General features: G+C 36.6%; 1 protein-coding gene across 4 annotated transcripts in view; it reads right to left on the bottom strand.

The window, feature by feature from the left end:
* SBF2 (SET binding factor 2) overlaps positions 1–27,886 on the bottom strand; it is a 232,491-nt gene that overhangs the window by 102,956 nt on the left and 101,649 nt on the right. For all 4 annotated transcript variants that reach the window (XM_015286380.4, XM_015286382.4, NM_001012895.4 and 1 more), the window contains exons 4-8: positions 24,319–24,432; positions 22,576–22,686; positions 20,266–20,371; positions 1,912–2,044; positions 239–347 (exon numbers count right to left, since the gene is read on the bottom strand). In XM_015286380.4, coding sequence (XP_015141866.1) covers positions 239–347; positions 1,912–2,044; positions 20,266–20,371; positions 22,576–22,686; positions 24,319–24,432 — 573 coding nt within the window. The remainder of the gene's footprint in view (positions 1–238; positions 348–1,911; positions 2,045–20,265; positions 20,372–22,575; positions 22,687–24,318; positions 24,433–27,886) is intronic.

The raw sequence follows: 27,886 nt of genomic DNA, 5'->3' as shown, positions 1-27,886 counted from the left end.
AACTTGGAAACGGATCCATTCCATCCCATCTTGTACTCCGTGCAATCATTTCCTTCCTTTACTTTACAGTCTTAATATATTTATAGAAGAATTGATGCTTATGCTTCTTCTCCTCCTGATTGTCTTTTTTACACTAACATTTTGATAAGATATAAATAGTTCATAGGAACACCTCTGGAGCATGGAAAATCTCTGCACCGTAGATGACACTATGACCATTCTGAGTAGTCATACTTACAAGCTCATGAATGTCATTACGGAAGACAGAATGTACACCAATTATGAAAGGTGTTGGTGAACTGAGAACTTCCAATAGCTGTGCAGGAAGAATTGGAATATACGGATAACTGTGAAAAGAATAAATACAGTAAAATAAGATCTTCTATTTCTTTACATAACACTTTTTTTTTTTCAATCTTCCTGCATAAGTTATATTTACTAGAAGCACTTTTTTTTTTTTAAGAAAAAATGTGAAAAACTTCATGAAGAGGTATCTGTCAACCATAAACTCCAGAAATGATTATATTACAGTGTTCACAACTTATTGTAAACAAGTCAATCTTGCAAAACAAAAGCAATTTATATTTATATTTTTATGTTATACAGATATTATATTCATTCAAAATTTTGGGGTGATTATAAACATTAAAGTTATGGATAATACTTGCATTTTTAAAACATGATTAGACACTGCACGGAAAGCTACAGTTCAGACTTCTGTAAAATATTTATTAATAAAGAATGTCAAAATGAAATCCTTTGGTTTCATACTGAAGTGACTGCTAAACATTATACAGATCTACGTCAGCTACTGCTTACTTGCTTAGATCAGCAATTTAAGTCTTTTCATTAGAGCAAGAAAAAATTCTGGATCTAGATCAACCAATGCATTTCAACTGTTAACAGATAACTACGATTAAAAACTTATATTAATTACTATTTTATCACATAAACATTCCAACATATTGGAATTTGGAATATTGGAATCTTATTTTTTTCTCCTTTTTATTCTAGATTAATATTATGCCTACCTCTGAAATATTTTAAACACATAAAAATATGCTAATAAAATACAAGCATTCTTTAAAACAGATGAGTCAGAATTACACGTCTTCTTGCTTAAAAGCCAAATAACTTGACATTAAGTTTTCCACTTCAAAATGTTGGACCCAGATGGGACTTTTTATATTTAAATTCGATTTAAATTCATTCTCTGGAGAATATTTGTCAATGACTTAAAACTGTTACTAGCTAATACAGATGTTTTCTTAGAATCAAGGAATCTTTCAGGTTATAAAGAGCCCCAGGAGATCACTTAATGTAACCTGCTCAAAGCAGGACCAAGACCAAATTCAGATCAAGTTGTACTGGTCTTTATCCAGTTGGGTCCTAAAAGCCCACAGGGATGGAGTTTCCATTCTTCCACTCTGTTTCAGTGCTTAGTTATTCTTACAATAAAACATGTTTTCCCAGCATCCAGTCAGAAATCCAGCACACCACTGTTTCAATTTTTGACCACAGTCTCTCATTCTCTTGGCATGCACTGTTTCTTTCTTACTGGCACACAGCTAATAGGTCTTGCCCAAATGTTTTCTTCTTCATGCATTTACTTATGGATCACCAGTATCAAGTTTTACCATCTAACTGATGCTGTGAGTTGTGATTTGGGTTCTGTTTTATTTGCAGGCAGGATGTTTCTCCCTTCATTATTTCACTGTCATAATGCAAGAGATTTTCAAATGCTGCATAGGCTGCAGACAAGACTTGTAGAAGAGCTGTATATCTCATCATGAAAACCTTACTTGAAACTTAGTCAAACAAACACAGCACAGTTTTTGCTAATGACAATGCAAGGTGAGTTACAAGTTATACAATGAGTCTAAGAGTTCAGAGATCTACAGCTTAACTCACCTATATTTGAGAGGAAACATTAAAGACTCCAGAGCTCTGCAGGCATCACTGAGCCTCTGAAAACTTGCTGAGTGAAAGAGAACTTTATTTTCTGTAAGCACGGCACAGAACAAGCTGAGTACATTTTGGATTCCTTAAAAAAAAAAAAAAAAAAAAAAAAAAAAAAAAAAAAAACTTGTAACAATTTAAAATGCACCATTTTCTGGGGGAATTTTCAAACAACACATGTAAATCCATAAATTGCCAATCCGCATTTTTTCAACCCCTTCTGTAACCAGTGCAACTTTCAATCTACTTCTCAGGTTGCTAAAACACCACCTGAATACATTTCTAATATATTCTGTAACATCTCCTTTTTCAATACCACTTTGAAAAAAATTTTTCTTCGCAGCACAAATCCCAGCAACACTTAATAATGACTTCAAACAGTAACATGCGCGCCTTCAGCATAACCTTCTATGTATCTAGAATTCAATTCTGGTCACTTATCCAGGCTTAATACTGCTGAGCTAAAAAAGAAAATGACAAAAACTTCCTAGTAAACACACTCATACTTCATCCATAGAAAGCATTCTAGGAGTCATGAGGTTAAAAAAGTGCAGTAAGGGCATACAATGTCATTGGAAGGATATGTTAAAGAAGAGCAGACTGCTTAAATGAACCCCACTAGATTTTGTGTAAGACACATGAATCAGATGATGGGATTTTTTTTTAAGCACCATATAATCTTCCTAAGAGACAAAGCCGTGTGCTTACAGGGAAAACCAAAAATACATTTCCTTTAAAACAAAGTTCCATCCTGAGAAATAAACATGTCTGAGATACGATCAAATTTATGAAATTTCCTGAAATATACTGGAATGCATGATGGCTCCTTGAGGATATAGCTTGGGTTATCAGTAAGACAGTCTGCACTACCTTCACAAAACTACTGCTTATCTTACAACAGTCTTCCAAAAGAAATGCGACTACTGAGAGCCACCAGAGTCATACTATATTTAACAACTCATTTGACTTCAGTAATTTTTATTTGGTTTTGACAATTTTTTTCTCTATAATTCAAAATGTTGCTTCTTGTAAAGGACAAGGATTCAGAGAGAGCTTTTGAGAGAGATATATTGCAATGAATAAGTCAATAACATAACAGCTTGTGCTTTTGAACTCTGTTCTCCAAGAATCCTAACAGCTTCATGAAATCAATGGCAGAGAGGGAGCTATTGCTAATATTAATATTGTGCTACTGTAAGTCAAACTACTTTGCAATACATGAAGTATAACTTTAAAGAAAAGCCAAGTATCCTTATGTGAATGAAAAAAAAAAATTCATCATGGAATGGTTAGAAGCTAAACTGAAACAGTGCCCTTTCTTGTATGTACGAATGCATACATTTGTACAGCAAGATAGAAACTGCTGCTAGTTCAGAAATCTCTGTGAAAAATTAAAAACTTGAACTGCTATTTGTATACAAAGCTGCCCTTGGTTCTTTCCCAAAAGGTTTTAAAGATTGCCTTCAAATATACTTTTTGTTTTCAAACAGTTAATACTATAGCAAGCAGGCTTCTTACAGCATTAATTCCATACCAAATACCTTATCAAGATGCTTGAGAATATATTTCTAGAACATCTGAAATAGTTTTCTTATAATCAATGCAACAGTTGTCAAACAATCCTATATAAGACTACACGGCTTTGGCAGGAATTATCAAGGAAAACAAATTTGTATAGCACATAAATATTCACACTAGGGAAACCAGTTTGGTTTTGCTGCATATAAGTAGCTGAAGATAAAGATGTAGTTCACACTTCACAAAAGTGTTTCTCATTGTAGCTTAATCAGTCCCAATATAATCTGAAACTAAGATGATTATTTTTAGCTGTTACCTCCCATGTACAAACTTACGCCATGCTTAAGAATATTTAGAATAATAGAATCATTAAGATTGGAAACAACTTTCAAGATCATCTAGCCCAACTACCCACCCACCATCAATACTGCCCATGAAAGCATGTCCCCAAGTACCACAACTACACACTTTTTTAACAGCTCCAGCAATGGTGACTCAATCACATCCCTGGACAGCCCATTCAAGTGCCTGACCACTCTTTCAGAGAAATTTTTCTTTATATCCACCCCAAATTTCCCCTGGCACAACTCGAGGCCATTCCCTCTAGTCCTATTGCTAGTTACATGGAAGAAGAGGTCAACCCCCACCTCACCACAACCTCCTTTCAGGAGGTTCCTTCAGTCACGCCCCACAAGACGTGCTCCAGACCCCTCACCAGCTTCTTTGCCCTCCTCTAAACATGCTCCAGGACCTTGATGTCTTTTCTGTAGTGAAGTCTTGTACTGAATACAGCACTTCAGGTGCGGCCTCACCAGAGCTGAGTACAGAGTGATGATCGCCTCCCTCCTCCTGCTGGCAACATTATTTCTGATACAAGCCTTTCTGATACATTGGCCTTCTTGGCCATCTGGGCACAATGCTGGCTCATGTTCAGTCTAGATCAACTAACACCGGTTCTTTTCCTCCATTCAGCTTTCTAGTCACTCTCCCCCATTCCTGTAGTGATGCATGGGGTTGCTGTAACCAAAACACAGGACTCAGCACTTGGCCTTGTTACAGCTCATAATAATCAGACTCAGTCCATTGACCTAACCTGTCCAGATAGCTCTGCAGGGCCTTCCTACCCTCAGGCAGATGAACACCTCTTTACACACTTCCAACTTTGTGTCATCTGCAAGCTTTCTAAGCATGCACTAAGCATGCACTGAGCATCCAGGTCATTAACAACAATATTGAACAGGATAGGCCCCAGTATCGACCCCTCGGGAGCACCACTTGTGACCAGTCACCAGCTGGATTTAACTCCATTCACCACCTCTCCCTGGGCCCAGCCCTCCAGTCAGTTCTTTGCCAGTAAAGAGTGCACCTGTCCAAGCCACGGGCTGTCAGCTTCTCCAGGAGAGCACTGTGGAAACCAGTGTGAAAGGCTTTACTGAAGGCTAGGTAGACTACATCAACAGCCTATCCCTTGTCTACCAGGTGGGTCACCTGGTCACAGAATGAGATGAGGTTAGTCAAGCAGGACCTGCCTTTCACCTGATCCCCTGGCTGCTCCACACATGCCAAGTGATCACACTCAAGATGATCTATTCCATGACCTTCCCCAGTATCAAGGTCAGGCTGACAGGCCTGTAGCTCCCCAGATCCTCCTTACGACCCTTCTTGTAAATGTTTTTATTACATTCGATTTGCTGTCCTTCAGTACTTCCTCACATGCCATGGAGGATGAATTTAAAATGTTTGCTGTGATATGAATGCACCTGACGTAGCCCCAGCTTTGCCAAGTTAGACAAAAGCACAGCTTTATTTACAGAGCTTGTGACAGGGACCAAACCTGTGAGCATCTAAATACATCTCTTTCACCTATCAGCAGGTCCTGTAAGGGCTAGCAAGAAAAAAAAAAAAACAACAGTAAAGACACTGGGAAAGATACAACACAGAGTTGAAAAAGGGACAAATGAAAGCTGTAGCCAAAGCAAAGAGACTGCCCAGACATTGGCCACCACATAAAGTACAGGAGGAATTCTCTCTGCAGTTTGGCATTCCCTGACACGTGTCCAAAGTCCTTGGAAAAAGTGGTGAAAAGCAGCTGCAAGCTGTGTGCATTGCTGCCGTGCAATCTGCAGTTGGCCAACAGGCCTCCATGCTGAACAAGCTGGGCAGGACAGCATACATGGGGCCTGGTACAGCTTGGCTGTGCAGCTGGGTGAAGGCCAAATGGGGACAAAAGAGCAAGGTGCTCCAGTTACCTCATGTGACAGGCAGAGCCTGAAGGGTTTTTCTAGCTTCAGAAAACATGACATTTTCTGTGCTTTCAGTCTTCACCTGAAAATTATGGACCTCTGTACACAACACACAAGAAAACTAGATAAATAAAATCAACACTTCACAATGAAGATTAACATAGAATTTTCTTACTTTCAAGGTAGTAGTCTCTCAGTTGATGCAAAATTAGAGCTCCACACATTCTTTCAAATATTTTTTTCAAGAATATGAACAATATAATGATTGTGAAAGAAATTTTCATCTGACAGAATCACACAGATTACTCACAGAAAAGTTTTTGATTCCTTTCCTTTTATAAATCATTTAAATCATCAATTAAATCATCTGACCACACTAACATGTTATTTCAAGGCCAAAACATTAATTTACTGAAAAGAAACAGTTCAGAATAACAGCCTGTGTCTAGTTTCCTCATGCTACACACTCTGGCTTGTTTGTAACCTTGAACTGCACACTGTTCTTCAGACTCGACACTACATCCGATGCTCATTTGTCAGGGCATAAATAGACAACACGAAAAACAACAAACAAGTTGGTTTTTACAGATTATTCTTTTGCAGTCTACTGACAGACAGACATCCTGTAAAATATTATACATATGCTGGAAAATTTTGAATGGAAGCTTCCTGACCTTCACTGTTTTCAAGTATTTAAAGAATCTGTAATTTATACTAAATTATCTGACATCCTACATCAACAAATGTATCATTCTGCCTGTTTCCTGTTGTTCTAGAATTTAAGTATTTATTCTAGCATGATTAAAAAACAAAACACCAAAGTGTACTTGACAAGTTACTAAGTGTCCTCTCTTTTGCAAGAAAATAAAATGTTACCCTTAACTTCTTCAAACTTTTTAAGAGTTCTAAACATGAAAGCTAGAAGCTCAACTAGCTGGATACACTATTATGCCAATATGCCACTCTTGAATTACTGGACACAAGAAAAAGCTTAACAGACAAAATAATCCGTAACTTAGCCAGACTAATCCAGGAAATGGGTCAACAAAGACAGAAAAGCCTTTCTGAAAGGCCACTGGAGATTGCACAGTACAAGTTCTGTGCCAGGCAGTGTCACACTCTAAAGGTAACTGGGAAACAAAATAAGAGAAAAAACACAGAACTCTTTTCATTTTTATTTTTAGATGCAATTGCAAAGCACTGCTAATGAATGAATTCCATGCTTAACTAATAAATAAGAGGCAGCAAATATTCTCAATAGTCATAGGCAATTCCTGCCAAATTGCACTCATTTGCCCAACCCAAAAACTATTCTGCACCTACCATCAGCTACACACAGACAAAAATATAAGAACACAACTGTAATGTCATTCAGCTTAGGCCCAACGTACATCTTGGAAATTACGCAGTTCAGTAGGACTGTACTCCATATTACATGACTAAATCACAGTCAAATTTATTCATGAAAGGGGAGCGATAGAGCTGTGCCAGCACAGAGTTCTGTAAAGGTTAATTTATCCTGCTTTCTGGCTGGGTAGCACGGAGAATATGAGTCAGACAAGTACCCCAAGAGATTAATTTATTTGGACTTTGTCAGACTGGGGAGGAGGAGAAACAGTTTCAAAAGCACAAAGCTTTCAGCTAAGACTCTCTCAAAGAATTAAACATTTAATGAAGTAAGTGTTCTTACTAATTTCTAAGCACATGAAAGCAAACAGCGGGTGTGACAGACAGTACTAGAATCAAAACACGTTTTTAGAAAAAAAAACCTATTCATTTTGGAATGAAAATGAAGGTAATTTAGTATCCAAACCACGAATGTTGCATGTTCTTCAGAAGACGCAGAATGGGTCAAAGACTTTTCCACAAATCAGCTTCAGGGGAAGTGGGAAAGCACAAGAGGACCATGCAGAAAGATGATGCTTTAGATGCCAAAAAGGCCAAGTGATCGTTCAACATTGTATCCAAGAGACTGAAAATAAGTATAGCAAAAATAAGTCCTTTCAGATAAACATTCCTACCTAAATATTGCTCCCTCAAAGTCTAACAATACTAATTATGTTCTGGCAACACTGACTTGAGCAGACGGTTGATATCCAAACCCAAACATTACACAAGCACGAGGAAACAGGGATTGGACATACTACATAATCTACTTAGGAAGATGTATGGTCATGTCTGTCATTTGCACGTTGATACCACTTTGTTATTATCAATTTCATTAAATCCCTCTGCAGACATACTGAAAGGAGGAACAAAAAGCCCTCTGGATTCCAAGAGCTTTCAAACACAAATCTGCCTATACCCTGAGTGATCATGATTAAGCACATTTTTTTTTCCACAGACAATGATGCAGCTAAAGATAATTAATAAGAAAATATTTAGATAACAATGTCTTCATTCCTGAAAGACAAAAGTGCAAAACTGTCTCAATATGCATAGTTTTGATACATACCCAAAGTAAGACTGCTAAGCTCGAGATTAATGACAGTGTTGAATAGATTTCTCAATAAAGCAGAGCAGACAATGGAAGGTAAAACATACCAATGGTGGTTTCATATATTGAAAGTACTCTCACGGTAATGAAGTGAAATGCCAAATATGCATGACAACATATTTTAAACTATACAAATATAACCTGTATTGCCAATGAAGGCTTCCAACTGATTGCATGCCTGGCTCACACAGACAGGTTTGACAGATGCTTCTAAAAATAAGTTTAGTTACTTACTCCAAGTTTTGTTATTGTTGCTGTTATTGTTGGTTTTGATTTGGTTCTTATTATCAAAACCAAATTCCAGTAAAGAACAAATGCCAATAAAATATCAATCAAAATAGGTCTGCATTTAAAATTAAACCCAGAATTGTTAAGGGGAAAATATTCTTTTTTTCCCCATCAACAGGGAAGGTGGCAAGCAATATTTCTTAAATATTAAACTGTCAAATAGCTGATTAAAACATTTTATTCTTTTACTGTCTGTTCATTAACATTTGAGTAAAGGTCTGTCGTGCTGAAATATGATTTATTTTATTTTCACATCTCAACTTGTGCTTATTTACTTAGTAAGATATCTAAAGTAGAAATATACTGGGTTTGGATATTTTTCCCATAAATACCTACACTTCCAGTCCTAAGAAAGCTGCAGGTAGAGGTAAACATTACTCCTGCACAAAGCTAACTTCAGTGTAGAGAGTTTCTTTATTACTCTCACAGGTGAGACTCGATGAACCAAAACACTATGAAAGAATTTTGTAGAAGTGAACTGGAACAACAGATAGACACTAATGAATTGAAATGCTGCCCGAATCCCCAGAATAGAGGAGAAGTATCCATTTACTCCACTGGGAGCAAATGGATATGCAGAATTTGACTGGATTTGTTTAGAACAAGAAAAAATCTTTTAACAAAACAAATCAGAGAGGGAGCAATACCATGAAGATCCTTAGAAAGAAAATATCTAAGAATGAGAAGGGTATTGTCATTCTTGAACTGTACACAGGAAAAATGGTCAAGGATACACAAGAAACTGCAAACATATCTGTTTCCTGTCTAAGGACTACAAAGTCTTTCTCAAGGGACAGAACTACTGCAGACTTACATTAATGGAAGCACAGAAATGCGAAGACAGCAAGAAGAGAGGTGGCTGATAACGATGTTCTGTCAGAGCTATCTTCAGGCATTGTTGGTTGATACTCATGAAGTATAAAACCACAAACACTCAATTAAGAAAAAGAAAACTGCAGAACACTACAATAATCGAAAGTGAAAAAGTTCCTTAGTTCCCTGAAGTGTTTTGATTCTCTGTTAGATATTTTAAAATACTAAAAAAAAAAAAAAACCACCATAAAACCCCCCAAACAAATAAACAAAAAACCTCTCTGTGAAATCCTTCCTTTGTGAAATCCTCTGAGATTTTTCTGACCTCCTGAGATACTGATACTTCACCACACTGCAACTGAATAGCCAGCAAGTCTTCAGCAGCAAACAAAGGAAGAATGTTCTTCTGAATTAGTTTTAAGCATACCCATCGTATGTGCTGTAAATCTATGCACGCACTGGTTTAAAGAAAGACGGTGAATAGACTGTGATCTGGAGGATGAAGTTTCTGCTCTACACATCCTGGAAGAGATGAGGAAACTCAATACCATGCAATTCCCATTGACATAACAGAAAGAACAGCAGTGGGACATGAGAACTGATTTATTTGAAGGAAGCCTGAAGGCTTCAGGATCTAAGTTGCAAAGTTCATGGAAGGGGAGAAACAGGAGCAAAAGCAGAACAGGCTCAGCCCTCGTGAAGAGGCTATCAGACAGACCAGGTGCATTTGTGTTACAGTGTGGGCCTTGACAGTGGCTGTATATAAAGCATGTACTCCTAAACAGATTGAAAGATTTCAGAATTGGCACAGTACATTCACCACAGAGAGTAAGAAGCAACAGAAAAACAAAAAAATATCTGCTCATTCTGTTATAATATTTCCTCAATGAAAAACGTATTTATAGGGCTAATGTGCCCTGAAACATATCACCAAGGAAAGAACCACATATTCAGAGCACATTAACACTGTAACCTTTAGTAAGCATGCCAAACGTATTCCCTTTTATATAGCACTTTTCACATCACAGCACGAAAAGCTCAACTTAGGTTTTCTGTTTAATTAAACAGCACTGTATTGGATAAAGATATATTTCTGTAATTAATTGTTTTCCCAATGGCAACTGTCAGAACTTAATCAACCACTGCTTTCTATAACACAATACTAAAAAATTCATTAATTTCAGTAAGACTTGTGATAACACAAATGTTCATACTACATACAAAAAGTAATTGTTGTTTGTCTGACAGTATAATCACTAACTAATGCCTTAAATTAACCAGATACTAAAATCCTGTCTTCATTTCCATTCTCCACTAAAAGATAGTTATCTAGCGATTGAGAAAACTCAGCACTCGTGCTGGAAATGATGAGTAAATGAATGAATAAAGGAATAAGGAAATAAGTGATGTATGAATGAACAAATTAAAAAAAACATTCATCTATCAGGTTTCATTTCTGTACGATACCATAATGTAACTGTTTTTGAAGACAATACACTGAAAAAGAAATTGAGGTCCTAACCTCGCTGGTGTAGCAGACAGAACAGAATGCAGGTCAGAAAGCATGCACAGCAATCAGCGCTACCAAACAATCAGTGATGCACAGTGGGTTTAAGAACTGAAATAGCTTCAGAGAAGTCTTTACTATCAGTTTACAATGCTGAGATCTACATATTTTGAATTCAGATAAACTGTACATATATGTTAAAAAAAGGCGTTAGCAACAATTTAAGTGTGATCTTACAAGAAGAAATATATGGACTGAAATTTTGCTCCTCTGCAGCCACATTTTTGAAATGTACAGTTTTGTAAGGTCTTACCATTTTAGTGCTATTAAATTTACTTTGAAATAATGAGAAAACTTATTTTTGCATTCCTAACAGTAAAACTAGAAAGAAAAGTCATCTGTTCTGAAGAGGATATTTCAGTCTTTTTCTATAAGCAAAAAAAACAAGTTTCCTTTGCTCTTCCCATTTTATTTCTTTTTTTATTTCTTTATCTCTCAGATAGCTGCTTTTTGGAGATTACACTTTTCTCACGTCTGAAAAGCTGTCTGGCATCAGGGCACCAGCAATATAGCAGTCAACAACAGAGCTCTCTGTGTTCCAGATATGCCAAACAAATGCAAGAACACGAGCAGGGTCTACTGAAGGTACAGTTTGACATTTGCTGACTGGAGGCTGCTCCAATGGCTGTCATTGTTAGGGATGGTCTTGTCTCACCCACAGGCTTTCTTTGCCCCGGCATTAAAGCTCACACAAGTCCAAGGTGAGCTAGTTCTGCAGAGAGAGACGGATTTGCTCTCGTGGAAGCACTTGGCTGACTGACTGAATTAATCACAGCAACAAACCATAACCCGAGGGGGCTGACAGAAAACAGATGAGACTCTGGAGTGCACAACAGCCTCTGCACAAAATTAACTTGCAAAATATCCTTCTATTTCCCTAAACTTATAAACACCAAATTCCTATTTGCTCTGCTGCTGCAGCAGTAAGCACCCATTAGCAGTACATGTCACATAAAATTCCTTTCGTGTTCTATTTGTTCTTTGACAGATGACAAATCTAGTAGGAAACCCTGAACGGTAAGTTCTCTTTTGCTAGTTCATAGAGCTTAATCACAATTCCCCATTTAAACTGCATCTACAACAAAGCCAGCAGCATCCATTTCATGCAACAGGTAGTAGCATGTTGCAATGGCTGGAGAGTACACAATTTATTGAGACCAAAGACTGATTTGAACTTCCTTGATTATACACTTAATAAACAGTCTTAATTTAATCACACATGCTGTCTAATTTCAACACAGGGAATATATGTTCCCATGTCACAATGCATACATTTCATGGAAAAAAAAGAAATCCAGTGAGTTGGGTGAGAAGTTTACAAGAAACCTGACAGAAGTTACAGAAGTTCTGGCTCGTATCATTGACCTCTCATGACAAACACGAGATGCAGAGGTGCACCACAACATGATGACCTGATCTTAGTGCACGTCTCAATTACAGATTATTACTGAATTGAAAATGCTGCATTGGGTCATTTCATACAGCATCGCACAGATTAAGTATCTCATTGCTTAGCTGCTCCTATATTACTTCTGAACAAAATACAGTATTAAAGTTAAAGCGGTTCTTGTTCTATGTTGAAGACACTGGGATTTTCTTAACAAGCAGAAGCCAGCTAACATGCTGGCTGTGCAGGGGCCCCTTCTTAATCTTTCCCAGCAACAGAAATATGTACGTGTATTTACCGGGAATGTTCTTCCTATTTACTCTCCAATTCAATATAGTTTCCTGTTGGCATAAGATACTCTACATGACAAGCTGAACATTTCATCTCCCCTAACACAGAATTAAAAATTCTTCTTAATTAAAATTTACTGTAGCAAATCAACTTCTTGCCTATTCCAAGAAGAAATTGTCTTCTTTTTCAAGGGAAATTCTTACATGACCAAGAATGAACTTGCTAGAAAGCAAGATCCTGTGATACGAATGAGAGTAAGTAATACATTAACAAAAAACTTAAGAAGGAATCAACCAAATTTGTAGTGAATCAAAGCTGACTAATAAAAACATCACCCACAAGCCACATTCTGTTATCATTACGTGCCATGCTGGCTATTACACACTGGACTTCTTTTCTTCTAGTCTGACCATTTCCCCACATTTTATCTTTCTAAAAAGAAGGGCATTGCTATATATCAGTCATCATGGATCTCTCTTCACTGCTTCAGTATTCTGTTGTACATCGGATTCCTTTGATCATAACCCGAAAACGTGGCATAAGTATGGCAAAAATTTTGTTATAGTTCTCTGAAGTATAAGGATTGAACTGCTGGAGGAAAATCTTAAGCCATCTATTCTTATCATCAACACTGGGGGTTGGAAGGAAAGAATAAAATGGGTGGCAAATATTAAGACCATTTTCTTCAAAATATTTCTTTTTCATGGAACAATTTTGTCAGGACAGTCTTAAATTTATGTGCTATAAAGTATTTAACTTCTACAAAACACTGTTTTATTTTATTGAAAATTCACCACTTTAATTATGGAATGTAGAAAGATGCTTGGGTTAATTATGGAATTATGCTTTCTAAATTTTCTAGCAAGGTAACTACTAATGCTTCCATTCAGAATAAAAACAAAGCACAGTATTATCCAAAAAGTGTTGTCACTTTAGAATGAGCTATTGCAAAATTTAATTAATTGGAGGAACATCATATTGTAATTTTTTCCTTTTTGATTCAATAGATATTTTATAATAGTCATGGTCAAATTCATGACATTCTTAGTATTGTTATACAATCTTAAAAAATTGTTAAGAAAGCTATATGAAAGTGCCATCTATTTGCATAGAATCATAGGGGTTTGGGTTGCTGTTGGTTTTAAGTGGAAAATGCTGAAGTATTACCTAAAAGGACTTAATTATTATGAATGTAGTAAGTTTGGGGTCAATATCCTATTATCTTCCGACATAGATCTTTACAAACTCTACGTTCCTTACAAACTAATCACTCCTATATCTTTTCACTTTCAATCAAGCCAGCACATTCAGTTATTTTATGCCGAACTCTATTCTCTTCTGAAACTTAAGAAATACTTTAAGAATTACATTCACAGCACTGGCCATGAATACTTTGAATACAATTGGGGTCCTTCTCAAAAAACACTCTTGTAGTCCAGAACATATTTCTTCTGCTTGATTTCGACTTAGACATTTAAAACACTAAAGAATCAGTAACATCAAGTTAACAGCATCTATAAAGGAAGAAAAAGGCAGTTCATGCCAGTCAGATTTTAGGGTCACTAAGAAGGGAGTTTGAAACCAATATCCACAAGAATAAGACAGCACAAATGGATTGTACTTCTGGGAAATGAAAATATCTGCATCCTTCTGTGTCCTCTTGATTAATAGAAATGCAAGAGGAGTAGAGTGATGGGAACCAATTATTTTAGAGAATCTCTATCCTGGTATTTAAGCTTTCACTTATCATAAAAGAAAATCAGTTCAGGAGTTACAACAGAAGGCATCTGTGGTCTTATGATCTCACATTACAGTGCACTCTTCCCAGACATTAGAATCATAGAATCACCAATGGAATCTTGGAAATGATCTCCAAGATCATCTAGTCCCACTGTCCATCTAGCACCAATGTTTCTCCAGTAATCCATGTCCCTTAGTACATCATAATGTTTCCTGAACACCTCCAAGGTCTGTGGCTCAACCATCTCCATGGGCAGACCATTCCAGTGCTTGACTGCTCTTTTGAAGAAGAATTTTTTCCAAATACACAACCTGAACCTCCCCTTGTGCAACTTGAGGCCATTTCCTCTAGTTCTATTGCTAGGTATGCAGGAGAAGAGGTCGAGCCACACCTTACCACATCCTCTTTTTAGGTATTTGTAGGGAGTGAAAAGGTCTCCTCCTGAGCCTCTTCTTCTCCAGACCAAACAATCTCAGCTCCCTCAGCCACTCCTCATAGGACATTCAGGTTCTCTTATCTTTAAGATACATGTGGTACTCAGTCACCCTTTTAAGCCTCTATTCTAAATACAATGCAGCTTAACTGTAACAGCTTTGTTAATCACTCACCTCTGACATAACTGCTAACATTGCTCTTTTGGTATATACTGTCTACTAATTTGCACCTAGAATTGTCAATGACACTTAGCAGACTACAAAGTCTTTTTTTCAGGAAAGCAAAGTGCTTGAAATTCTCTGCTGCACAGTGATGCCGAGGTCTGACTCAGCACTGATTCTTTTTCTCAGAATTGAAATGAAATGTTCTAAATAATCTCCACCAGGTCATTTCTCTGTTACTCCACAGGTCAACAGTTGCTGCACTGTGTGTTGTTTATCCTTGAGGTATATAAGCAATTATGAACAATTATGCTCACATCATGATTTTTTGAGGTAGTGCTGTGGGAAGCAAAATATGTTGGGAAGGTTATTAACAAATGAAGCCAGCTTTATTGCAGCGTGCTGACAATCTGACCAGCACACCTGTTCTAAGATGAAGAAAAATCTCTTCCTCAGGATGAAACTGTACCAGGCAAGTAGGTCCCATAGGGGTCCATAACTGCATCTCTTGTCAAACTTGCAAACTACCAAAACATTGTCTTCCTTGACACTTTCAGTATGTTTACAGTGGAAACTGAAGACCACTAGCTGCCAGGGACCAGAAATGGCAGTACGCTCCAGGTAAGGCAGGTGCCAAGCAACAAGTCCATATAGCTACACAAGCCCACAGGTCTGAGATCTACTGAATGAAGCAAAGGAAATATGAGGATAGAAAGGCAGCCCAGATAAGAGACTGAGCAAAAAGCAAATGAAGGAAAACCCTTGTCTTCAGAGTTTGCAAAGTCGGGCAAAACATTAATTCTTAAGGAACATCTTGTTTCTTAATTGTTCTGATCAGCTTAGCAGTGAGATTCATACTGCCAGTTGTTGAAACAAGCAAAAATTAAAAGTGCTAATTAAATCTGAGCTTCTTGCTTTAATATATATCGTTGAGGTCACTGATACACTTTTCTGCCTTCGGTTCATTAGGAAATAATGCCCATTGAGGGGATGTAGGTGTATGTCTCAAATACAAATGACCGAAGAAAGCCATGCTCAATAACGACACCAGAATGGAGCAGGCAAACAGTACTTGAGCTTGGAGAAAGGAAGAGTTTGAAGCTGAGACACGGGAGCATATTGTTAATATAGTGAGAGGGAATAAAAGACAATAATAATAAAAATCTTCTTCAATCCCCAGAAGGGCTACCTTGCTTTAAAGCTTTTACAGATATCTAACATCTCACTAATAGGCAAGGAGAAATAGAAGAATATTTAAACACTTCTACTTATCATGGACCATTCATAAACGCAGCTTCGTGATTACTCTTATTCCAGCTAATCCTCAGTGATGAAATATATTTTTTTTTAGGTGTAGTGATTCAGCTACACGCCTGGTTTTTGCCATGTTATTCACACACATCACGTTTTCTGAAATAAATGGAATGTAAGTTTTTAAGTGTCAAAGACTGATGTTCATTGTTATGAAGCTTAAAGCCATTGGGGATGTTTTTCCCAACTGTAGTTTACGGCCCAAGTAAAAACAAAGTCTATTTCCAGATATGCTGTAAACTTGGTAATATAGGGAGGGTCATCTTCTGACATATTATCCTGCCAAGAAGAAAAAGCATGATGAGACTATTATTGCACAATATTTCTCAAAATAAATGTTGAAATTACTTTCGTATCTATTCATAGTGGTAAATTTTGTCTTGTCGCCCATCTTTCTCAAAGAAAGAGCTATTTTTAAAAAGGTGATTTATCCAGTTCACAAATATTTTTCTAACTACTCTTCAATTTTCTATTAGTAATTCAAACAGGATTAATGATTTGTACCAGAAGAGAAACAACTGAACATATTGTTACTCGACAAACAGTCTTGTCAACCTTTGTGTTCTGAACACAGACATATGATGGGATCATAGCTATCATCAAACTAAACTAGCCAACAACATGCTGCACAATGGAAGTTGAATGATTTTGCTCAGGTTGGTAGAGATAAGGATGCACTTAGCTTTGGTTGAAATAGAACCTGAGAAACAGAACAAGCATTACTATCATCACAAAAAGCACAAAAGCCTTCTAATAGGCTAAAGAAAAGTATTACTCTATTTTAGAGAAAAAAAAGAAAAAAACTTTTTCAAAGGGATAGGCTCATAGATTCTACTACATAATTCAGGACTCTCTGTCATTAATGCTACACATAAGGCTATGCAACAAGTGAGAATAAATGAAGAACATTTTATATTCCACAACCATTACAGACAGCTATATGCATCTGTATTAACAACATTTCTTCAGTACATCCAAGCAGAAATTTCACACTGACAAACCTTGCCCTTAGAAGAATATAACAATTCTATCAAAGATATACACCACCTACACGTGAAAGGAGCTATGTGCTATTCTGTAAAGCGATGTACACTATGCAAATGCAAACATTCTTTAATTTGTGTCACAGAATCACACAGAATCACAGAATGGCCTGGGTTGGAAGGGACCTCAAGGATCATGAATCTCCAACCCCCCGGCCGGGCAGGGCCACCAACCTCCCCATTTACTAGACCAGGTTGCCCAGGGCTGCATCCAACCTGGCCTTGAACATCTCCAGGGACGGGGCATCCACAACCTCTCTGGGCAGCCCGTTCCAGCACCTCACCACTCTCCTGGTAAAGAACTTCCCCCTAACATCCAAACTAAATCTTCCCTCTTTCAACTTAAAACCGCTCCCCCTTGTCCTGCTGTTATCTACCCTTTCAAAAGAGTTTACTCCCTTCAGGTACTGAAAGGCTGCAATGAGGTCACCCCGCAGCCTTCTCTTCTCCAGGCTGAACAAGTCCAGCTCCCTCATCCTGTCTTCGTAGAGAAGGTGCTCCAGCCCCCTGATCATCTTCGTGGCCCTCCTCTGGACCCTCTCCAACAGCTCTCTGTCTTTCTTGTACTGGGGGCTCCATACCTGCACACAGTACTCCAGATGGGGCCTCACAAGAGCAGAGTAGAGAGGGACAATCACCTCCCTGTCCCTGCTGGCTACCCCTCTCATGATGGAGCCCAGGATACCATTTGCTTTCCGATCTGCAAGAGCACACTGCTGGCTCATGTTAAGTTTGTCATCCATCAGGACCCCCAGGTCCTTCTCTGCAGAGCTGCTCTCAAGGACTGCTCCTTCCAGTCTGTATAGATGCGTGGGGGTCCTCTGGCCCAAGTGCAGAACCCTGCACTTTGCCGTTTTGAACTTATTAGGTTCACCCGGGCCCACCCTTCTAACTTACAAGACTGTGCTATATCCTCAAGATACTGAGACCCAAAAAACTTTGAAAGAGACATCAGCTGGGAACTGACATTCCCATGCAGCGGAATTTTACAAGATTCCCATCCTCCATCACACCAACGAATAGGAGAGACAGAAAGAAGAGCTACACAAAAATATCAGTTAGGCTCATACAAAAATTCTGGAGCACTGAGGAAACGAGAAAACGATGTTACAGTACAAAAGACAGGAATCATTTTTTTTTTCCTCTCCTTAGGAACTTGTATCATCTTTTCAGGGAAATGGGATGTAAGCTTGTAGTTCTATGCCAAGTTTTATAATCACAAACTTCCCTCTATCTATTACACATACTTTCTTCTATCTCTCTCTTTGGGCCAACATGAAGTGTCACTAATCAGAACAGTGAGTAATAAGGAAGCCTTCCCGCATTTTCTCCCTTTCCCTCTCCTGCTGAGTTTCATATTTCTTCCATGCAGCATACTTGGAATGGGTACATGGTGTATTTGTGCTTACTGACTCTTTCTTGTACTCCTTACATGCTATTAAAACACAAGAAAGATCAGAACTCCAAAAATTAGTGCAACTTACAGAAAGAAAAAAAAAACATAAGTACAGAAACGAGAATATTTACAGCAAGAAAACTAAGTGAGAATGGTAACAGAAGAGATGGTAGACAAAGAGTAAGTCAGAAGTGTACAATAGCAGAGTGTAAACGATCTAATTGGGAATTAAAGAATTTAAAAAAATAAGGCTTAAAAATAAGTATTAGTGATGGCTAGTGTATTACACTAAGCATCTTAGTTACATTTTAAACTCTCTAATACCCTTCTATAGCAACTCTTCAGGGAGTTACATGACATCAGTGAACCTATATTTATCCATTAATAAAATGTGGTTAATAATATCACCTTAAATCCCATGTATCTGAAAGATATTAAATTCTCATACAAAAGTGTTATTATTTTGTTCTATACAAAATGAGTGGGATTTAAAAGGCTCTCTCTGCACACTTGACCTTACTAAGAATCTGAGAGGAAGAGATGGTACTCCTGGGTTCCCCTTCCATACTCACATTCCCACTCTCTCTTTACATACTTTCTCTCTATAAATCTGATACATGAAAAGGTTTGTCTTTGTTATCTCAGTTTGATCTTGTGACATAAAATAATACAACCCCAATTTGCCATACAAAGGCCACACGTCACACAGTAACTGATCTGTCTAAGCAATAGCTAAAAACCTTGCTTCCTTTGACATTTTCAGAACTGAGAATCTGCAGTAACCTTTGCTACAATTGCCCTAGAATATATATTACCTCATATCATACTTAAAGAACAAGCATACCATACCATATTGTGACTCATGTCATAATTCACATCCTCACCAAACAGAAAGATGCTGTTAGACCTTTCCATGACTGAACCATTGCCTGTGGTGTGCTCAGGCTAATTCTAATGAATCTTGGTATAATAAGCAAAGTAAAACCTCAGGAACTGTGGTCAGGATAAGCAGCATCTATAGCATTAGTTGCATCTATCAATAAAATATTAATATTTCTCTTGGAATAACACTCTTTTTGAAAGAATACTATTAAGTATTTATATTGTACTTATCAGATCTGATATCAATTCCTGTGATATATACTTTGACAGCTCCACCATATGAAATCTTCTGTTGTCTAGAGGATTTTCCAGTGCCAAATCACTAGGTCTTACAACTAGCTGGAGTAGGAAACATAAGTTAGTACTGTTTTGACTTGAATAATTCCTACTGGGTTTTATTCAGTTTGAACAGTACCCAAGGGGTAGAGAATCTTTCTACATGAACGCTGCCATAATTGAGCAGGCCAAGCTCACCTCTGTTCACAACACATTTGCAGATAGTGGATAATATTGGAGCTATTGTACTGCAGGCAAGATGTACAAAAAGTTTATATGAATGCCTGATTAGGGGATAAAAGCACTATTAGTCATTCTTTCATTCAAAACAAATTAATATTAACCATGTAGCTTTCTTGGCACAGGATATGAACTCAATATGAACAGAAAATAATTCACTCTGTGAATTCTTATTATTTTCCCCACCTCCCCCAGAGCAGGGCAGACATAGACGTACCCAGCTGCTGAAAGAGAAGAGCCACGCTGGTGCCTGTAACAGGAAGGCTATCATGTAGAGGAGTCTGTATCAGTTGTCGGTCTCCAGCTCCCAAAGAAAACAATTTCTGTAGAAGCAAATATATATATATTTTTAGTATAAGTTTAATTTATATAGAATAAATATACTGTTGTCATAAAGTGATTCATTCTGTAAAAATTATTTCTTTTGTATACGGAATCTTAAAATCAGTAAGAATAACTGAACTAACATAGATCCAAAATATAATTTGAGGTCAATATATGACCTCTTGAATGCATAGTGTGATAATGCCGTCCTTGTGAGCTCACTGAATTAAACAGTCATGCCTTTGAAGGCATTCAATACTACATTTTTAACAGTACAATAAAAGACCCTTAGGGAAAAAAAAAACCATACGACACATTCAATTCAGAAAAGCTATATTATTTTGTAATTGAAGTTTTTTGATATGAGTTTCCTGCATGCCCATACTCATGGCTCTATCACAAGACTAAACTTTTTCCCCAAGTGACATCTGCATACTGAAGAGCGCACTCCTGCTAGTCCTATGTTCCCACTCAGAAGATTTCAGTAGAATTAAAAGTTCAGTTACCTTTCCAACACAAGAACATACACCCAACAAGGGAGATAGGAAGTGAGAGTGAAAGGAATATGCCTGTGTATCACAGCTCAAAAAATATTATAACTGCAAAATAATCTTGCTTTCAAGATCACTGAAAGTATGAAGGTAGCAAATGCTAGTTGCTGCACAGCAGATGTCTGAAAGCAAAACATTCCACAGTAAAACCAAGTAAGTCCCTGAGCTGTGGCAGAGATCCTCTTGCCCAGCACTTAAGCAGCAGACCTGGATGCAGGCTAGTAACTAGCTTTGCAGTTGATCATTTCAGCATTGGGCACACAAACAATCTGGGAGGCCCTTCAAAGACTTCAGTAGATAAACATCAGAAGAGTGTTTCCATTCTAAGACACAATTTACATTTAGCCCTGGAAGCATGAGCTTAAGAAAGAAAACAGAAAAACTGATTTTTTGGTTAAAATTGAATTTTGACATCAACGAATTTAAGTTGCAAGTGATAGATCATTTCATTTTAAGAAAGAAACCAGAAGATGAAACAAATTTTCCCTGACTTCTAGCAGAAGACATTGCCAGGGACAAAAATCATACTTATGGACAGAGAGGAAAAAAGAAAAAAAAAATGGGGGGACAGAAAGAAGAGCCAGAAGTTCAAGTGGACCACCAAAACCTGTGACATGCAGTTCAAATACCACTAAAAAGAGGGCTTCCAACCAAAAAAAAAGAAAAAAAGATACTATCTAACTACTTCCTTTCAAAACTGAAAGGTTAGGGAGCAATCATGGAGATCTGACTAGGCTAAAAGGAGATTTTGCTGCATTTACCTTTAAGAGAAATTCCAAAGGAGCCAGGCAAAACAGAAAAGAATTAGGAACTTGCACAATTTCAAGAAGGTTGATAATCCATAGATTGGATACAAAGCATGAGAAAATGCACATAAAATCTATTATTAAAATATTTCCATTTGCATTCTTAGTTTCCAGTTGTGTTTCATGATAAGAACTATAATTTCCCAGTAATGTCACAGCATAAGGTGAAGATCAAGTAAATAAGATCCAACCGGCTGTAGGAAACCTATTCACATATAGGAATCATTTATTTGAAGTAAATCAACAAACAAACCTGACTTTTTGTTCATATGAAACCAAAGTAAAAAGGAGAAAGAAGTGTATTTACAAACTTTTTTGTTATTTACAAATGCATGGGCTACCTGGGGAATTAATTCTGGAAAAAAAGAAAAGAAAAAAAAGAAATATGCTCAAGGTTGTGTTTTGTTTTCTTTTTTTGAAACAGAAATTTAAAACAGTTACCAAAGATCAATGGCATACTCAGTTGCATCAAGGAAAAGACACAGGTAAATGAACTAAAGGAAAGAATATGTAAAACAAAACAAAATGAACAAACAACAACAAAAAACCCTTTTAAAATACATATAGCAAGCATAAATTTTCCCTAACATGTGTTATTATTAAAAACTAAACTTATAAAAACTGCTTGATTTGTTACTGTGCCTTGTAAAAAGCCAACTCAGTGACAAAATTAACCCTTTGACCTTATACTGGAATGGAATTTTTGCTCTCTTTAGAAGACAGGCCACAGGGAAAGCACTCAGCTGAACTATGATCTTTTTTTCAACAAAAATATTTAAAGAATTTTTTTTTGTTTTCTTCATAAATTCAATTAACTGGAAAAATAACTTTTTTTTTTCCATTTACCTGAGACCCTCCAGAAGCAGGGACAAGGCATGAACAGAGATTTGCAATGAGGGCCTCCAGGGACACATTCAGGCTGTCCACATACACAGTATAGATCAGTCCAAGGCAAGCCTACAAAGACACAGGAAATATAAATAAAGGGAATAATTTGAAATTACTTAAAGATATGCATATAATTTTAAAAACATGAATGTGTCTAATAAAGATTAATGTAGTGAAGTATGTTCCAATCAAACATGCTATAGAAGTAAATACTCATTAAAAAAATGAACTTGGACATAAAAGCAACATGTGTTCTGGCAGGTGCAAATACAATCTTTCATAACAAGAAATTCAATGTTCAGTACTTGAGCTTTGTTCAATAATACTAAAAGTACTTTACTAACAATTAATTTTTAAATGACCATGCTTGTAAAATTATCATAGCTTCATCTGCAATATGAACTATTTGGACCTAAATCTGACTGGTTTACAGAGTAAAACACAGATGAACCAATGAGCTTCTCAGATTCACTGTAAAACTAGCATCAAGACTCAACAGCCCTGCATGTTATTTAACTTCATTATTTCAATATAAATATATTTAAAATGATTTAATATAAATACATCAACATCTCAGCATTTCTGTACTTGTTATGCATGGATTTATTTGCTTTTGATCGAGAAAATGAAGATGCATCTTTATCATTTTAAATTCAACATAAAATGACTTAGCATTATGTTCCAAAAAGCCTTCGAATAAAATAACTCCATTCCACAATATGCTTCTGGTGCCTTTTAACTGCTAAAATTTTGATAATTCAGGAAATATCTTTGGAATCCTCTTCTTAGACATGCTTCCAACAGTAACTTCTCATATAACACATAGTTAAGCTATGAAATCCCTTGCCATGAGATGTTATAAAATCAAGAGTCAAGAAACTGGACAAATTATATGAAAAAATCATACAATTGACACCTCTGGTTCAGGATGTCATTAAACTATAATTCACATTGGTCTGGGAAAGTATTCAGTGGAATTATTCCTACAGCCTGCCCTCTTCCTACACACTTTGTTCTGCATTCAGTAAACGCCACAAGGAGAGACGAAATATTCGGTTGTATGGAATTTTAGTGTGAGTTGATACCATCATCCTTCATCTCTACTGACAACTTACCACTGAGTGATTTTTCAAGCTTGATCTGTAAGCTGAATTATATTTGTTTCTGTTAATATATACTAGCTTAATAAAAATTTGAGCTTTTAATTTATCTCTGATCAGCCAAATCTCAACAGCTGAAAGTAATCCCAGATCCTAAATTTCTGTCAGGCGTTTTAATTTGATCTGGAAGAGGCTCTGACATTTTTACCTTACTTATGGAAGAAAGTAAGATTTCACTATTAGTTTACCATTAAATATTTAATCAATTATTGTTAAGGTGTTATTTTTACCTGAGCAAGTCAGGTTTTGTCCTAATAATTCCCTTCATTATATAGAGATTTTTCTGATGTCAGCTTATTATTTTGTTCTCTATAAAGACATAGAAGTACTTGGAGAGTAAAAAAAGCACTGTTCTAATCTAGAGACGTTATTTGCTGTCACAGAAATTGAATTTTATCAAGCTCACTCTAAGTCAATTTTTGCTGTTAAATTCCCAAGTCAATCTTGAGTCATTTCAAATCAGAATTCCTGTCACTGCTACTCATTAAAAACAGATTTGTCCACTGACATACATTATAAATGGCAATGGCAAGTTCTTTACCCTGAAAATTTCTGGATAATCTAGTCTGGACACAAGCACCAGACTCTTAGGAGCAAAGACTTCAGCAGGCGCAATTAAACCAGACTCCTCTTCTCCTTCAGTTTCTTTCGTTCCCTTGAAAAAAAAAAAAAATACATTTCAATTAATAAGCTGACTGATTAGTTAATCAACTAATTGAATTGTTAGCATTCTCACAAGAAGTTAACCGCTGTCAAAACTTCAAAAGCACTGTTAATTGGAAAGGAAATGCACACATTGTTTGAAACTAGCAGTGACATCAACAAACAACAGCACATTCCAACAGTTGCCTGAACTCCATAAAGAAGCTTCTAGGGAGTTCAACTTGTAAAGGCTCAACCATAAAGCCATGCATTAGTGTACCTAAAATGAATTTCTCTAAGACAAAGAGTTACCAGTAATGTTACAGCTAAAATTATCTATACCGTCATCTCCAGCCTGACACAGAAAATTTGTAAAATTCCTTCATAAAGAAGTAATTCAAATTTCCCAAGACAGTTCACAAACTTAGGAACATCTATGTTTCCAGTTAAAAAAACGAAGGGTACCAAGAAGATAAACTTTCAGTAGTTCACGATATTGTGCAACTTACTCTAACCTCTTTGCCAGCACTTACTTCTTGGTCACGAGTATTTTGTTATCACTCCTGGCCAAAACTAAAGATGTCACTAATTATTTTCATTTCTAAAATTCCCCGCATTCTTTGACAAATTTGTTAACTGAGTAAGTTTTCAAATGACAAAGCACACTCCTTCCAAATTTTGCATGTAATTCTCTCCACTCCCACACCACCCACCACATTTCTAACCATGTTACTTGTCCTTATGACTGAGCATTCTTTTAAGCAAAAATCACTGTATCATTTTAATTGGGAATACGAGGAAAATAACCTTCCTTTCCATCTGACAACATGAAATATCTGCCTTCTATTTCTGTCATGTTCCTGGTCATCATTTCAGCTTATTTTCAGAGAAAATGACAATAAAACAGTAATTTTTAAAAGTAACAATTTTATACTGTAAAGTAGGAATCTGATAATATTATATTGAAATACCAGGAATGCAGCAAGATTAAACTTAATTTAGAATGTACATTTCCAAATAGAAGCAGTAAAAACAATGACATTACAAGTACTTAGAATGGGTTCAGGATGGCTTAATTATGAAAAACATTCAGCTACAATAAATTTCCAGCGGGATTCTATGCAGCTTGCTCTCAAATTAATGCTTCCTGTATATTTCCATGGAAACTACAACCAATACAAAGAGTAAAATAACACCATTGAGTAGAACTAATTCTCAGCTACAAAACACTATTTTTCAACACAGTCACCACCATTAGCTGTGCATTTTTGCCAGTGATGAACAAAGGCCTGCAGGCCATGCTCATAAAGATCTGGCTTCTGTCCTGTCACCACTACTGAAACACTCCACCTATTGCCTCACTCTGCTCACAGACATTTTTTGGTCTCCATTAATGCTCACCAAGCACCAATGAATGTCAATGGGTGACATTTTTTCTCACGGACCAATTCAGTTCCACAGATTTGCTCCGACACTTCTGTGTCAGACTGCCCCTCTGCTGCCACCTGTCACGCAGCAACAAAATGGCGGGCAGGTTTAACTTCTGGCAACAAAATGGCAGGCAGGTTCAACTTCCGGCAACAAAATGGCGGAAAGGTTCAACCTCCAAAAGTCATTTTCCACTAAATCGATTACTCAGAATAATGTGCAATATCATAGCAAAACTATAAGGCACTTAATGATTCCCACATGACATACAGAACCACGACAACTTGAGTCTCCATGAAAATACAGAGCTCCTGTTGCTAATTCTCTCCTTTTGACCTTTACTCTTTCTGAGCAGAAGAAACACAGGTTCTGACACGCAGAACTGAAGTGGTGAGCAGCTTATTTCATATTTCTAACTTTAGATAATTACATAATTATCAACATTTATTTTTACATGAGTTCTGTATTCCAAAATGGTTTTTCTGTTAAATGAAGTTAAATGTGGTAAACAACTGATAAAAATCACTGCACGAAGATGCTGCACTGAGGTACAGAACACTTTCCTAGACCATTCTTAAATAAAAGTGCATAAATCATTTGGTTATTTGCTTTGTTCTTAATCATGAGAAGATATCTTATTCTCAACGTGACACAGGGGGATGAAAAATTAGCAAGGACATTAGGCAGAAAGCTTCCATAAACAGAAAGCAATAGTCACATAATAGAGATTCAGTATAGAAGGGAAATCTGCACACGTACTGATATGGTTACAGACCACTAAACAAATAAGCAAAAGTTTATTATATCAACTGTTATAAAGAGCAATTTGAATTCCAGGTGTAGAGGTAACAAGTTCTAGCTAGATGGCAGATTTTGAACAACGACAACATTAGGAAAATGGATTTAAAACTTATTCCACATTTCTAAATGTAAAAGAAAACGAAAACCTCTCTAAACCCATGAGGTACTAAGATAATGAAAACTCAGGGTGCAGAGACAGGGAGGAGGTTTCTATAAAAAGCTATTTTCAGCAAATCACTTCACACTTGGATCTAATTCTGTTTTAATTCATAACTAAATATAACTTAAAATTTACGCTACTAAAACTGTCTCGCTTCACAGAAGATCCACAGAACAATGTAACATGACTGGAGCCATATTTTTGCTCACGCTAAACATTCAGACAGGCAGGCAGGCACAGTAGTGGAAGTCAGGAGACTACACAGATAATTGTTGTGCACATATGACTTCTAACCTACTTTTCAAGCAAAGCATTAACAGCATGAGCACTCTCCAGCAGTGCTAAATGTCAGTGGTAAAACCACAAACTTAATTCTTTCTGGTTACACTTTTGCTCAGACACATGCACATTTTACCTTGTTTTATTTCCATCTAAAGAAAAAACCATTCCCTAAACAAAAATAACAAAATAAGTTTTGTTCTTAGAGCATTTTTACTTTTTAATATAGCATTCAGTTGACAAATAAATTAAGAATAAATTAAGAATAATTAATTGTTAAAGAAAACCTTCCTAAACATACATACATTAAAAGGTGAAATTAAATGAGATTGATAAGAAGTAGGATACTGCTGTTACTATTTCTTTTTAATCTGGTTGAGTACTACAGCTTTCCTCTTGCACTTGTATTTCTTGAAAGAATGTAATAATGGTATTTGGAATAATGCTATGACACTTCCCTGACATCTTTCATCACCTACGACTTTACCTTGGAAATGAATTATTGTTGTGGGGTTGGGTTGTTTCTCTTTGTGTTAGGTTGTTATTTTAATCTCAGATGAGTTAAGTTCTGACAAAGCCTCTTCAGTAGGGTAAGGAATAGATAACAGAGACTGATCTAATGGATGAAAAGAACTATATGATGATGGGTGATCATAAACATTTTCATCATGCTTAAAATATTTGATGTCTTGCAGTTATATTTGCATTTGACTGAAGCTGATCAAGATCCTGTCTCCAGAATCCTCAATCCTGCATTTTGACATGGTTTCTGAAGGAAATTATACAGGGAATATGGAGC

The sequence above is a fragment of the Gallus gallus genome, chromosome 5 (genome assembly GCF_016699485.2).
Source record: "Gallus gallus isolate bGalGal1 chromosome 5, bGalGal1.mat.broiler.GRCg7b, whole genome shotgun sequence".
Lineage (NCBI taxonomy): Eukaryota > Metazoa > Chordata > Aves > Galliformes > Phasianidae > Gallus > Gallus gallus.
This window is presented reverse-complemented; position numbering and strand designations above follow the sequence as displayed.